The following is a 15,284-nucleotide window of genomic DNA, read 5'->3' as shown; positions in this document are numbered from 1 at the left end:
CACATGTGTTGTGTATATGGTCAGGGGCACACAGAGGACCCCAAAACAAAAAGGACCTGCTTCAATTGATAAAGGCCAACCTCCTTCCAATTGCTTGTTTGACACCCTCCCCCTTGTCTACTATACAGGGAGGAAACCAACTTTTAACCTTACTTGTGGATACATCAAACCTGAGCAGGACCCCCCAAAACTTCACGAGCTCCATAATAGCAGCATGTGCAGCCTCCAACCAGTGGCTTTCCATCTGTTGTGCAACTACTCCTCCAAGCATGCCCCATCAGCTACAGTCTCTCAACAGTATGTGATTTTACTTGACGCTTGTGGGTCCTATTGCAGTATCTCCAATGGGGCCCACAAATAGCAGGTCTTTAATAGCTAGTCTTCAATTTCACCCCTCTAGTCCCCCTGGCCTGGGTGTGACTGCAACCCCTGCACCTACTCTCCTTAAGCCCCTGCAATGTACCGGTACTTAGGGCTAATTCCTAATACTTGTACAGTGCTTGCATTTTACAGCTGATCGTTGAGAGTGCCAGGTGTCAGTCGGATCTCCAATCTTATATCAATGGTCTGAGCAATATTTGGTGTCCCCAAAAAAACAAACCACACTTGAGGAAAAATATAATTCACACAGAACGCTACATTTGAAATTTGTCGTCTTGTGACCTCAGGGGGACAGTTACACACAAGGAATTCTCTCCACTTTCGGTGTGTCTGAAGAAAAAGGTCATAGTAAAAAAAAAAAAAAAAAAACAGTACAAGTCAAGGAAAGTGATATAAGTATGGGCAACAATGTAGATTTAATCTGGGGATGACAAAACAAGGGGGAGCTAATATATCACTAATCCACTAATAAGTGGCCACCATATATACACTGTAACCTGCCTCCTAAGTGCTGGAATTCCTGGCCCCTCTTCTGATTTGTCAGCCCAGTGTAATGTTATCCCTGCAGTGTTATACACACGACATCAGGCTGGGCATATCAATCAAAAGAGGGGCCGGTAAGTGGGAGAAGGTTCTTGTCATGTGGCCATGGACTCCTGATATGGTGGCTGAACCACGGTCCTGCAAATAAGTTCACTACACGTCCATCCAGTTAGTGGGTATAAGAGGATGATGTGTAGACACTATGGACAGAACCTAATCATTGAATTCAAGTCTGCATTCAGTCCCTATGCCCTCCCAATATATAACATCCTGTCCTCCACCATGCCTTCTGCATCTACAGCTGATGGTGCAGAGCTCAAATTCAACGCTGCAATAGAATCCACTGGGTACCATGTCCGTTCAAGACACTTCTGCCCCCCCCCCTTAAACCTTCCTGCCATCACCTTTGAGTGATTAAGTGGAAGGAACTGCAGCAACTCAGCCAAGAAGTTGAGACCCTAGTGTTAGGGTTCCCACCCCTCCCCAGAGTGTGTAGGACAGAGTCACCAATGCTCTGCTGACTTACTGCGGAGTCCAGACCTCCTCTGGCATCAGCACAATCACTGCGTCCCCGCCGGGAGCTTCATGGCAGAGCAGCCGTACATCACCAAGCACAATGCAGAGTGTTGTATGAAGTGGCGTAAAGCCACCAACACTGGAGATGTGTTCTGTGTACATGTGGTTGGAGTTTGGTGGAAGAATGTGACCGACCTCAATCCTAAGGGGATGAGCTAGAATAGAACTTGTGATCCCAAACATCAGTGACAATATACAGTCTTTCTTCCCAGGGGCAGATATTGAGAGGGAAGCAGTAATCCGCTATCTGGCATTTTTTTTTTTGCTGCATTTCTTTCAACACCTAAATTCAGCAATCTTTCCTCTACAGATGGCGCAGGGTTTTGTCTTCCATATTTCTGATCTCATTTTGCTCACACCTTACATCTACAGTAGACAGAGGATCAGATTAATGCAGAGAATGACACAAGTCCATTGTTTGGACTTACCAAATTAAGAGTAATCCTTTACCATATTGACAACGCTGAATAACAAATCCCAGCCCATTCTCTGGATCCATCATTTCTACAGATCACCAAGACAAACAAATCCAGCCAGGCACGCTATAGATTGGTTGGTTATACATCTCTAAAATGAACCAGAACAAATTTTCTGCAGTTTTCAGATCAATTTTTTATTTGTTGTTTTTGTATAAAACTTTATTTTAACTTTTGCTTTGATTAATGTAAATCTAAGAAAAAAAATACATTAAAAATAAATACATTCTTTATAAATAAAACATAAATAAACATTATGCAATGGAAGAACAAAAACAGTATCGGGGCCCTCACTGTTCTCGTGGGGGCCCGTACTGTGAAACCAAGACAATTTTCAAGTAGCAGCCTGAACTCCGCAGACCTCCGCTTTGGGAAAGTGGAACCAGACTCCGATATGTAGCGTATAAGAAACACGTGGGGTGTACAGGTGGCAGGTGGGAGAGGACATTAAATTGCTGTGATAGTAGTGAGCTCTGTATAAAAATGCCTTCTATACAGAGCTCAGGGTTCAGAGTCAAGAGGGTCTTTGGTAGAAGTCAAAAGAAAAAGCAGATGGGCGTGTTACGATTTAGTGAGAAATGAGGATTCCTCATATTTTTGCTTACAACAGCAAAGTTGACAAAAATCAAAGAAGCCTTTGGTAATGTAGTGCATTAAGTGAGGAGGGGGGGGGGGGGGGAACCATTGACGTTAGTAAATGTAACTCTGACCTGCATCTATTAGGACTTCCCCATGCAGTTCTTTAACATTTGGGGATTAAGTCATTGGTCTGTTTGCAAAAGCAGGAGCAGAGCTACAGGTTGTCAGACATGGGCATTTATGGAAGGAGAACCCCCTGGCATGAGATGGCAGTAGAGATTGGCAAATAACTTTGCTGATCTGGGATTCTGCATTCTGTTGCTATTGAACGGGAGCGATGCAGTCAGCCGCCTACCTGTCAGCATCTGCAGCTTTTCCAATTAGCCGGCTTGTGCCGCAAGGATGTTTTACCAGATGCTGGCAGCTAGAAGACTTGCAGGGCTCCAGTGTAACAGCCACAGAGTCCTGGCCCCTGGATCTTGCGATCCAATTTGCTCATCTCCACATGGCAGATCAACAAGATCAGACAAGGGGCCAAGTCTCACAAGATGACACATGGCATCAAGTGGACATTCTGGATCCCAGCATGGAAGATTTAGCTTGATGCTCTAAGATCGTAACGTTTCAGTTCGTCACAGGGGGATACATTGTTGCAACCGAGGACAATCAATAACTGATCTATATTGCACCATTGCTGGCAGCTCATGGTGGAGCAGATGGGGACAGGGTCACCCATTTGTGACCCTTACAGGGTCTGAACAAGGTAGCCCCCAGCAGCTGCTTGTTTTGCATCAGCAACACCCTGATGGATGGGCTTTTTTTTGTTTTTAAAAAGCAGTATTAAAACAAGGTAGCAAGTCAGCAGCTTAATGTCCCCAGTGCAAATCTGCTTAATCCTCTAGCGTTGAGCTTAATACAGTAAGCGAGCTGCCAAATCCACTGATCAGATAACTTTTGCCAGGAGCGTCCTGTATCCACAATCCGCCCGTCACGAGATCAAACAAATGCCTGCAGTAAACTGGGGAAACCGCGTGTATCCCATAACCTTATATTGTCACACCGGGTGATCTGTGCAGGACCAGCCACTGCCGGATCATTGTGAATCAAGTCATGTGAAGGCAACTTCAAGAATGTCGCTACAGATTTCATATTTCAAGCACCAAAAAGCTCTGAGGAGCCTTGGATTGTACAGTCCCAGGGTCCAGTCCTCCAGATAAAGACTCTGCCCCATACACCCGGCAGATAAATCCAGCTGTCGCTGTGTTAAGAGCAGGGAATGGCATGAAGGATGAGATATGGAGGCAAGATTTAGGATTCAGATTTCTGCTCTAGAAGCTTCAGAGTGTACTTTAGGCGGTGGTACATGTCTGAGGTGCAACCGCTTTCCACAAGGGAGCTGAGAAGGAAGGTCTGGGAGCTGCGGTCACGGTTGATGTAGGTGAGCAGGTAGACGTCCTGAGGTTTGCTGAGGATGAGCTTCGTGTGATCGTTGTAGAAGTTCACCTGAGTGTATAAAGTATTGATCAGTACCAGAACAGCACCGAGAAATCTCCAATGAGCAGAGATCACCCGTTACTGTGCAGTCATGTGTATGGCTTAATCTTACAAGGAAAAACCCTCACATTTGTTAAGTTTATCACTATATTAAAGGAACTGTTTGAGGACGGAGAATGGCAGCAATGGTCCTACAAACAGATTTTTGCAAGATTAAGGCAGTCATGCATATTACGCCAAACCAGGTAGACATTCAGAGGTGTCACATGTATGGCCAGCTTTAGTGCTAGGTGGGATCTTAATGTACTAGTACAATGATGCTGGAGAAACATTTAGCCCTCACTGATTCATTGTACCAAACTATTTAGTAAAGTGCACATTTCATAGGGTCAAAAACTAAAGATGCTCCAGGATCCACTTTTCTTTGGAGTTTTGTATACCTAACGCATCTTTTTTGGGAAGGTACTTGAGCACTTTAAGGTCTTTTAAAAACAAGAAAAAAAAAAAAAAAATAAAAAAATAAAAAAATGCAGATTTAAGTGTTCTGATTGACTTATCATAAAGTACGAGTCTTCCAAGCAGAAAACACCTGAATAATGGACAGGTCAGGTCACTTAACCCAGGGTTCCCCAACTCCAGTCCTCAAGGCCCACCACCAACAGATCATGTTTTCATGATTTCCTTTGTATTGCTAAGGTGATAATTGCTTCACCTGTGCAATACAAAGGAAATCCTGAAAACATGATCTGTTGGTGGGCCTTGAGGACTTGAGTTGGGGAAACCTGACTTAACTGCTTGAATCTTTGGAAACCTGATGAGGATAAAAGTTGCAGATAAGTACATAGCTTTTACAAAGAAGTGAATATCTTCGTTTTTCCTGAGTGTTTTGTTGGCAATTTCAGTGCAAAAACCTTGGGGAGAATGAGAAGGATTGCACCCCAAGGCAAAACACAAGTAGCAGTAACCATGGGGGGGTATACAGTATACTTGGGGTCCTCACCTGCAGGGTGCCGTTGTTGAAGAGCATCAGCAGGGCATGTTCAGTCTTCACCCACTGGAGAAGCAGCAGCAGCGGCCGGCACCCCTCGTCCTGACACGGCAGATCCCCTCCCTGCAGACACAGGAATTTGTAAGGAGTCAGTTACAGCCAGAAGATTGAGGAATTGCAGTGACTCAAGTATAGAAAGAAGCGAGCAAGGATGGGGCGAGAGCAGCTTCCAGCCCATACTTCCCACTGGATCCTCACAACTGGTTATGTCAGTTACATTCTTGACCTATGAACACTAGAAACCGCCAACATGAGGAAAGAACCCTCGACTGGTTAACCGTTAATAACCACACCTTAAGACATTACTGGAGATTGACTGTAGGCATCATCCAATGGAGGAGTGTGCCATCCAAAATAACACCTTCCTGACTTTAAATACACAAGTGACCAAAGTGTATTTTTTGCATGGGTCGCTGCACTCCATAAAGTGCAATTCTGGTGTCTCAATTCACCACCATTACCTTTGTTAATCTAGGACAATTAATTATATGCATCATAAATAGATTCAGTGATACATTGTGTAATGTATGCAGTATTCACAAAGCAATAGTATATATTTTCATGGAAGAAGTCAGCGAGCAAGAAAACACAGCGTTACTTGATAAAGGATTGTAGACTGGAAGATGATGCAAAGGAAAAGCTCAGGTGAAAAGTTTTGCATTTGTTCTGACACCTGTCACGTAAATGTTTAATTTGAAATGCAAATGAGCATTCAAATACTCCTACGTAGACCAACGATCAGACACCACATCCTGCTACCTCACCAAAACTCACCTTCATGAGGTTCTTCTCCATGTACGTGGCAAAATATTGCAAAATGCTCATTTGACCCTGGAGCTGCTCTGGGACGGCAGAGGTCGGGAACACAAAGTGGCGGCTGTTTGTCAGGTTGTAGTGGACATTTCTATGGCAGGAAAGAATCAGATGATTAACACCATTCCCAGATAAGTGGTAGCCAACAGTATTTCAAGGGCTCGTCCAGGCTGCACCCAATTGTAAGTGAACTATAGAGGAGACCTATTGTACTGTGGCACCAGGCTCATCAGAAGCATTCAGTAATAGATTGTATAATTTAGGGAAAAGGGACACAAGTTTGAGGCAGGGTCCAAGATCCAGTACCACCACAATGATTAAGTAGAGAAGAGTCCGATCCGTACCTACGACTGGCTGGTAGAACCATGTGGGTGCCGTTGTTGAAGAGAACACCGATGCTTCTATTGGATAACTGGTAACCGAAGCCATACTTGTTGGAATAGTCTACCCACTTTGACACCCACATGAAGTCTTCATATTTGGAGAGGGGGGTTGGTTTCCCTTCACCTGCGAAAACAATGGGACCATTATAATCAACTAGTCAAGAGTTCTTGACAGGCAGCGTTCTACAGAATTGGGATATTCACCTATGGGCATGGAGGATATGCAGTTTTTCAGGACTTCTAGAGCAGTCTCCATAACGCCAGATGCAGTGACACAGTCTTCCAGACCTGTCAGGAAGAACAGGGGAAAAAAAAAAAAAAAAAAAAAGTCAGCCATGATCAGACTAGAAGCCATGATCAAACTAGAGATTACACAATCAAGAGCCACTACAGAAGAGATGAGACGTGTCCCTTACCATCACTACTGACCAGGCTCCCACGGATCGATCTGGAGACAGATTTCCCTGAAGCCTCTTCTGTCAGGGACTCTACTGGGCTGCAGCTGCTGCTGAGGGCATGACCAGTGACTGGAGCGGCCGCCTGCTGGTAGGAGACAGGGCATTGGGTCAGCAGAGTGATAGAGGCCAAAATATAAAAGTCTCATAAAGGAGCTTAGACACGGCTGCTCATTGAGCCATGGATACCTGCACTGGGGTTGCTGCAAAGATTTACAGAACTGGGTCCAGGCCAGTACATCCTTGCAGATGACCTTGTGAAGTCAGATCAGCTAGTGAAAAGTTGTGGATGCCGTCAGCTAAGAGGCAGCTCTTATCCAGAAGCCAGATAATGCACCCTAAAATTGGGTTCTGCAGACCAACTTGCAGTAAAGGCCCCGTCACACTAAGCAATATTGCTAAAGTGTCACCGATTGTGACACAGCAGCGATATTGCTAGCGATATCGCTATGTGTGATACTTACCTCTGACCGGCTCCCCCGCTGGTTATGGCTGATCGCGTGAGAACGTCCTGGGCAGTTTCTCATCAGCCGCTTCCTGCTGGCGCTGACGAGCAACGCGTGGACGTGGGCGGGAGGATGTCTTCATCGCCGCGTCTGACAGGTAAGTAACAACCGCTGCTGCGTCGCTACATAGCTAGTGAGAGCTGCCGGTCTTGCAGCTCACTAGCGACCACTTAGTGATGCACCAGCGATCCCGACTGGGTCATATTGTTGTTGGGATCACTGGTGCATCGCTTAGTGTGACGGGGCCTTTGCTCAAGTCCAAAGAAGATTTAGACCAAAAAGTCTGAAAAAGGCTCCTTAGAGGGTTTATCCAGTAATAACTTGAAGATTAGTGGTGTCCAACCACCAGATTGGGATTTTTTTTTTTTTTTTAAATTGCAGTTATAAAGTACAGCAGCAGGTCCAACGCTGACCAGAACCTATACTGGAAAAAAAGAATACAGCGTTCTGCTGATCTAAACAGGAATAAAAATCGGTGCAAGTCCCAGTGGTTGGACCCCAGCCGAAAACAATCAACTATAGACTCAGGACAACCCCTTTCATGAAATGTATAGAAACAGTCTTATCCATGTAATATCTATCCCTCCATTCCAGTCAGAACGTAGATCTAGGTGTAGCTAGATACTTAGCCATCAATGGCTACAAACCTATTAAAGTTCTCAGCTTTTGCCCCTTACCTCATTTCCTTCCACAGTTTTATAGCTGAGCTGTCGGCAGATGGAAGTTTTCACCAGACCCGTCACCAGTTTAGATATTTCATCCTTCTCATCAGATGAGCCATTCTTTGCTGCAAAAAAAAAAAAAAAAAAAAACACACACAGATGTCAGACAAAGACCTGAAGAACTGCTGAATGTGCCAGAGTCTAGAAATTAATCAAAATTCCTGCAAGATCAGCATTACAGATTTACAGTGCTCCAGTGACTTGGGAAGAGGGCCCCTTTATTTTTACTAGGAGTTATCAGTGATCTGCAGAGCTGATCACTTTCACATCAGAAACGAGTGGTGATGACAAGATGAGTGCATGATCAGCAGGGACTACGTTCATTAGGTTACAACAGGTGCACAATACCCCTTGATGGTGCGTAATTGTGCTGGTTGTAACCTCAATTGCACCAGTAAATTCTAACACAAAAGTGAGTGGCTCTGGATAACCTCTTTAAGGCATGAAAAAAAAAAATTTAATGTGCAAAAAATTTGAGTCCAAAAAAGGTAAAGGTCATGTTAACAGGAGGCAGATGCAACTCCTTTACACAGCCAATTAGCAGGGATGCAGGAATTTGGACTATACAGAGCTGCATAAAAAGTATAGTTCTTTGTCAGAAGCCAACTCTGAGGCAGTAGTTAGCCTACATCAAAGGAAATAGTGGCTGAAAGCCAGGGTGTTCTGTCACTGAATGCACAGGTTAGAGTCCACTTTTGTTACCTTTTGACTTTCCTTTTCCAAACAAACTCTTGGCAACTTTTGTGAGGAGGCTCTTGGCAGGGTTGGGCGGGTGCAGATCCGGGACCATGACACAGCTACTTGGTGGCAACTTCTCTGGGGTGTAACCCTGAACAAGAACAGAAGGGTTAATCTACCGACAGGGGAAATAAAAGATCCCATATAAAGTGTATCGGGGGGGGGGGGGGGGGGATGCACCTTGGAGAAGAATTCATGCTCAGTGATCTGGTCAAGTGTCAGCCGCTCGCTTGGAGTGCGCTTCAAGATCCCCAGGATAAGCTGTTTGGCAGAGGACGAGAGGCAAGCTGGCAAGGTGTACTTCACCTGCTTAATACAGCGATAAGTCTCCTTTAAGTCTGCGGTCTCAAAGGGTGGAGTGCCACAAAGTAGTGTGTACCTGGAGGGAACAAGGGTCATTTCATAAGGCCATTTATACCATGCACAATGCAGACATTTATAGACACACTGGCATCTCCAATCTGATATTTTTACTGATGTCAAAAAGCAAGTTCCATATTACACAGAAGATAAAACAAGTCAATTAAACCACAGGGGACTGACATTAGGAACACCCATTCCCTAGTAATTAGTATAAGTGTCAGCATACGATACAAGTGACGCTTATGGATGAACACTTGGGGAAACCTTAAGTCTCCTGCCAGGGACGAGGCGGGCACACTACACTCGCCATATTTGTAACGCCCGGAAGCAGAGCAGCACAACATCAGTTATACGGCGATGCCACAGGTTTCCTGTGTGACGCCAAACAAGAAATGCAGCTGGAGATAAACAAGATCGTTCCACCACAGCGTGAGGCTGAACCCACGCGCTGCTCCAGGATGACTATCACAAGCTTACATTTTCCTTTAAGTTTATTTTTAAAGTGTGTAAAGTGTTAAAGAGGAAAATAAACCTACATGACACATCCCAGAGACCAGATGTCCGACTCTGGGCCATGACCGTGTCTATGGAGAACTTCAGGGGCCAAGTAATTTGGGGTCCCGCAGATTGTTCTAGGAAGGAGACAAGAGAATAAAAAGTTAAATATTTACATGGCAGTCAAAAGAATAAGCCCAGGAACATTCCCCAGACCATGTGTGATGTTAATCCAATTCATAGCAACCCACCCTGCCAATATAGTAGTTTGCATTTTGTGCCCCCACAACTACTCACTTCTTCCTCTGTTCTGGGGGCTCCAGCCTTGCTGCCAACCCGAAGTCTCCAACTTTCAGCTCCATGCTCTCATTGATGAAAAAGTTTCCTGTAGCAAAAAAAAATAAATAAATAAAAAATTAGTAATATCCACAGCAGACGCTGCTACATCTGCAGAGACACAACTTACCTAATTTTAGGTCCCGGTGAATGATTCCTCGCATGTGCAGGTACTTGAGACCAGAGATTATCTGCTTCAGGTAATACCGGACCTCGGGTTCCAGCAGCGTATGACGTGCCTTCCAGATATGTGCAAGAGACTGCAAAAAAGCAAAGATCAAACACATTGCAGTTAAAAAGCTAAGCCTCAAAATTATGGAGCCCCAGAGGCAAACAATCTTCGCTCTGTGCAAAAAGCCAGCTGGAAACAATGACTTGGAGATACAAAGTATCTGGAAACATTCATGACAGTCTATATCCTGTTATATAGTAAAGCTGTGGCATTATGGTTCTAAAGTCTCATTATTGCTCGGGAAGAATCCATCAAAGAAGGCTACTAAACTTACATAGTCCGGAGGGTCGGGTCCATTGCACTGCAGCCCCCCACCCATTTCCAACATCCCCTCCTGCTTTTGCCAATCTCTAGGCATTAGCCAGCAGTAGCATGGAGCACCGTGAATCAGCGGTTACAGCAGGCGGCTTTGTACTCCCAACATCTGTATTGTGTCTGGGGAGACCCAGGGGCCACAGAAAAGCTGGGATTTATTTTTGGAGTCTTCACTACAAAGAGCCTTCAGAGCAGCTGCAGTCGGGGCCAGGATGTACAGCTGGCTGCATTTGGCTGGAACTCAGCTTAGGTTACATATTTCCACAGGGGCAGGGGGTTGTGTAAATGTAACCTGCACAAAGGGGCAATTCTAGAACAGATCTCTCGCAGCAGTCTGACTACTCTGTACAAAGCTGACAGCTGCCTCGGTGCATATGAATGAAGCCGACGACAGCGCTGAATAAACCTTCCATGACCGGAGCACAAAGCAGCCACCGAAACAAAAAAGCGCACCACGCAGTCTCTGCGGGAGACCAGATGTAGCGAAGATGACAAGGACCACTTTCTAAAGCCAAAACTTACTTTGCGGCTGCAAAGCTCCAGGAAGATGTAAATGTTGTCAGAGTCTTCAAAATGGTGGGAGAACTTCACAACGTGTTTGTGATAAAGCTGCCGGTGAAGGTCGATTTCATTCACAATCTGCAGAGAGAATATAAAGTTTATCAAAAACTAGAAACATTTCAAAGGAATTTTACAGTTGACCAAGTTCAGAATATGAATATTTCTCACTGCAGTGAGAAAATGGGAGGGTAATGGAGCCGCACTCCCACCCACAGGAGTGTCCGGCCGGAACAAACAAATTATGACGTTTTAAAGTCCATGGATTTCTTTGAACATCCCAGAAAACAAAAGCCTCATGTCCTTTAATTGCAGAACTGGCAAAGTCGGGCTTCTTAAAAGCCTATGAGACCAGGGCTGGGCCCCGCATCCAGACCATTATGCCATTAACCCCTCGCAGGTCACAAGGCAGCCCATAGATACACACAGGTTTAGAACCATTCTCCACATTGGCGCTGGGCATCTGTGTCACTCACCTTTTCCCGCTGATGAGGTTTGGCCACACGGCTGTGTGGAATGACTTTCACAGCGTAGGTTTTATTAGTGGAAACCTCGGTCATTTCATAGCATCGAGCAAATCCCCCCTGAAAAGGTAAAAAAATATATATATATTTAATTTTTTTATATTAAACTTAGGAGAGATCAGGGTGAAGCAATGCACCAAGAATGTGTCCAAACTTCTGTTCATTAACAGCAAGCAGATCTTTGAAAGCTGCAATAAGCTAATAGGAAGCTGCAGAACATCTCATCCTACAGTCATCCCACATTTTAGGTCTTGTGGTCCTACGACCCTGAAGTGATGAGCTCCTTATAGCACTTATCAGCCAAGGAAGGATGTGGATGAGCTGCCAGCCTGATTCACAGCATGGATCCACCCTGTCCTGACTGATAATCAATGACAGAGCTTAAAATAACAGCCTGTGATCTTAGAGCTTCCTCTACATGAGACATTTATAGACTCCCCCCCCACCCACCATCCTTCTATAAATGATTATATAGTGTTTGCAGAGGCAATAATGGAGGATGCCTGCAGACAACGCACCCATAATAGCTGCTCAGTCCATTAACCGCTGCAGAGCACAGATTACAGGGGGGGGGAAATGCAGAACTTCACTTCTTCCACATTAGAGATCAGAAATAGCTGCCCAGCCCTTTAAAATGATAAATCTCAGTAGGTGCCCAGGAAACCATAACATTGCAACGAGCAGAAGACAATGGACGCAAAGGGTGAATACTGCATAAATCAGATTCCGATATAGAGGAATCATATCCAGGGAAAGGCCGTGACTCAGAACGTCACCAATTCAAGAAGTGTCAGTGCCTGCTGCACACTGTGCCAGTCCCCATAGAGGAGCCCCTGGGTACGATCAGATGGGCCCAATAGCTCATCATAGTGCACAATGTTATCTACTTTGGGGGGGGGGGGGGGGGGGTGTAGTAGGGGACCCCTTACCTCTTGGGCACACAAGATGCACCAGTGATATGTCCATCACTGTCTAGAATCCCTGCAGAAACAGCAGAACAATTCCAGGCAGGGTGCAGAAGGCACACAGGGCAGCGTGCCACCAGCACCAGGCACACAATACAGGGTGACTGTACAGAATACTGCAATATTACATGACAACGCAACATACTGCAGAGAGCGGCACACCACCCGGGGGGCTCCACACGCTCCTGCAGGGGCACATTGATATTCCAGAGCCATCACCAGTGGATGAGGCCACAGCCAGAACCAGCGCCATGACATCAGATATACACAGGGGATGTGACAAGAGGCAGTTACCAGAGGGCAAAATATGTTACGAGAAAAAAAAAAAAAAAAAAAAAAAAAAAAACACACACACACAAGGTAACCGTTAAGATATTCTGGGACTTGTGGTTCTACACCAGTCAGACATAATGGAAACATGGGGGAGGTCACCCCATCTTTATCAGCTGCCACTGACCTCGGCCAGAATATAGGGGGGGGGGTCACTCACTACACTGGGGGTAAGAATTGTGCTGGAAACAATGATCCAATAAGGAAGATTTAAAAAAAAAAAAAAAAAAAAAAATATTGTAGTAAATTTCGTAGTTGTGAGAAAAACACAGCAAGACTCAGCTCAGTGGCCCCCATTCACACGCAGTAGGGTGCGTTTATATCCTGTACAGAGGCACGAGATTATAGATTTTTACCAGTAATGTTATTTGTTGCTGTCAGACAACTCTGTCACCAGTCCCAGCCCGCGGCCGCTCCTCACCTTGCCCAGGGTCCTGCCCCGCGTATAGCTCCGTCCGGTCAGGGGGTCGGTAATGAGCTTGCAGGGTGCTGGCTGTCCAGGTCTGGGGGACTCTGGTTTGGGGGTCGCCAGAAGAGCGCTGGGGTACGCCTGGGTCTGGACATAGCAGGCCGCCTCCATCTCTCATCCCCACCGCCCGCAGCTCCTCTGCGCCGGACCCCTGCCTACAGCTTTTATGAATGAGAGCGTGACGTCAGGCGCATGCGCGCAGCTTGAAGGGCGGGTGCGAGGAAAAGCCACGTGTCTCCTCCTTCCTCCTGCTCCAATCTGCCCCGCCTACCGGCGGCTAACAGACACGCCCCCTACTAGAACAGCGGTGTATAGTATAGCCCGTGTGTCTGCACCAGCCTTATAGCAGTACATAGTGCCTGCACCAGCCTTACAGCAGTATATAGTACCTGTACCAGCCTTACAGCAGTATATAGTGTCTGCACCAGCCTTATAGCAGTATATAGTACCTGCACCAGCCTTATAGCTATATATAGTACCTGCACCAGCCTTATATCAGTATATAGTACCTGTACCAGCCTTATATCAGTATATAGTACCTGCACCAGCCTTACAGCAGTATATAGTACCTGCACCAGCCTTATAGCTATATATAGTACCTGCACCAGCCTTATATCAGTATATAGTACCTGTACCAGCCTTATATCAGTATATAGTACCTGTACCAGCCTTATATCAGTATATAGTACCTGCACCAGCCTTACAGCAGTATATAGTACCTGTACCAGCCTTATAGCAGTATATAGTACCTGCACCAGCCTTACAGCAGTATATAGTACCTGCACCAGCCTTATATCAGTATATAGTACCTGCACCAGCCTTATAGCAGTATATAGTACCTGCACCAGCCTTATATCAGTATATAGTACCTGCACCAGCCTTACAGCAGTATATAGTACCTGCACCAGCCTTATATCAGTATATAGTACCTGCACCAGCCTTATATCAGTATATAGTACCTGTACCAGCCTTATATCAGTATATAGTACCTGCACCAGCCTTACAGCAGTATATAGTACCTGTACCAGCCTTATATCAGTATATAGTACCTGCACCAGCCTTATATCAGTATATAGTACCTGCACCAGCCTTACAGCAGTATATAGTGTCTGCACCAGCCTTATAGCTATATATAGTACCTGCACCAGCCTTATATCAGTATATAGTACCTGTACCAGCCTTATATCAGTATATAGTACCTGTACCAGCCTTATATCAGTATATAGTACCTGCACCAGCCTTACAGCAGTATATAGTACCTGTACCAGCCTTATAGCAGTATATAGTACCTGCACCAGCCTTACAGCAGTATATAGTACCTGTACCAGCCTTATATCAGTATATAGTACCTGCACCAGCCTTACAGCAGTATATAGTACCTGTACCAGCCTTATATCAGTATATAGTACCTGCACCAGCCTTACAGCAGTATATAGTACCTGTACCAGCCTTATATCAGTATATAGTACCTGCACCAGCCTTACAGCAGTATATAGTACCTGCACCAGCCTTATAGCTATATATAGTACCTGCACCAGCCTTATATCAGTATATAGTACCTGTACCAGCCTTATATCAGTATATAGTACCTGCACCAGCCTTATATCAGTATATAGTACCTGCACCAGCCTTACAGCAGTATATAGTGTCTGCACCAGCCTTATAGCAGTATATAGTACCTGCACCAGCCTTATATCAGTATATAGTACCTGCACCAGCCTTACAGCAGTATATAGTACCTGCACCAGCCTTATATCAGTATATAGTACCTGCACCAGCCTTATATCAGTATATAGTACCTGTACCAGCCTTATATCAGTATATAGTACCTGCACCAGCCTTACAGCAGTATATAGTACCTGTACCAGCCTTATATCAGTATATAGTACCTGCACCAGCCTTATATCAGTATATAGTACCTGCACCAGCCTTACAGCAGTATATAGTGTCTGCACCAGCCTTATAGCAGTATATAGTACCTGC

The 15,284-nt window shown here is 45.3% G+C and overlaps 1 protein-coding gene across 2 annotated transcripts; it reads right to left on the bottom strand.

Annotated features, from left to right (window-relative positions):
• Window positions 1-2,087: 2,087 nt before the first annotated feature.
• On the bottom strand, window positions 2,088-13,447 carry PLK3 (polo like kinase 3). 2 transcript variants are annotated; one of them, XM_073544416.1, is made up of 15 exons: window positions 13,254-13,447; window positions 11,490-11,597; window positions 10,978-11,094; window positions 10,039-10,168; window positions 9,870-9,957; window positions 9,614-9,709; window positions 8,895-9,093; window positions 8,679-8,805; window positions 7,932-8,041; window positions 6,710-6,836; window positions 6,498-6,581; window positions 6,255-6,417; window positions 5,872-6,001; window positions 5,050-5,160; window positions 2,088-4,058 (listed from the first exon to the last, which is right to left on the bottom strand). In XM_073544416.1, the coding sequence occupies exons 1-15, from the start codon at window positions 13,410-13,412 to the stop codon at window positions 3,864-3,866; spliced, it is 1,944 nt and encodes a 647-aa protein (XP_073400517.1). In that variant the 5' UTR covers window positions 13,413-13,447; the 3' UTR covers window positions 2,088-3,863. The 2 variants fall into 2 exon arrangements, with proteins under 2 accessions (XP_073400517.1, XP_073400518.1); XM_073544417.1 differs by having other exon boundaries at window positions 6,710-6,833.
• Window positions 13,448-15,284: the final 1,837 nt, after the last annotated feature.

This window comes from Dendrobates tinctorius, unplaced genomic scaffold, assembly GCF_039654945.1.
Source record: "Dendrobates tinctorius isolate UK_male_01 unplaced genomic scaffold, ASM3965494v1 ptg000138l, whole genome shotgun sequence".
Lineage (NCBI taxonomy): Eukaryota > Metazoa > Chordata > Amphibia > Anura > Dendrobatidae > Dendrobates > Dendrobates tinctorius.
This window is presented reverse-complemented; position numbering and strand designations above follow the sequence as displayed.

Excerpts from the sequence above, each read along its gene's own strand:
- PLK3 (XM_073544416.1), bottom strand. The coding sequence starts at position 13,412 with ATGGAGGCGGCCTGCTATGTCCAGACCCAGGCGTACCCCAGCGCTCTT. Across the intron at positions 11,095-11,489 it reads AACCTCATCAGCGGGAAAAG|ATTGTGAATGAAATCGACCT; the intron begins GTGAGTGACACA and ends TTCTCTCTGCAG. Across the intron at positions 6,582-6,709 it reads GAGCCTGGTCAGTAGTGATG|GTCTGGAAGACTGTGTCACT; the intron begins GTAAGGGACACG and ends TCTTCCTGACAG.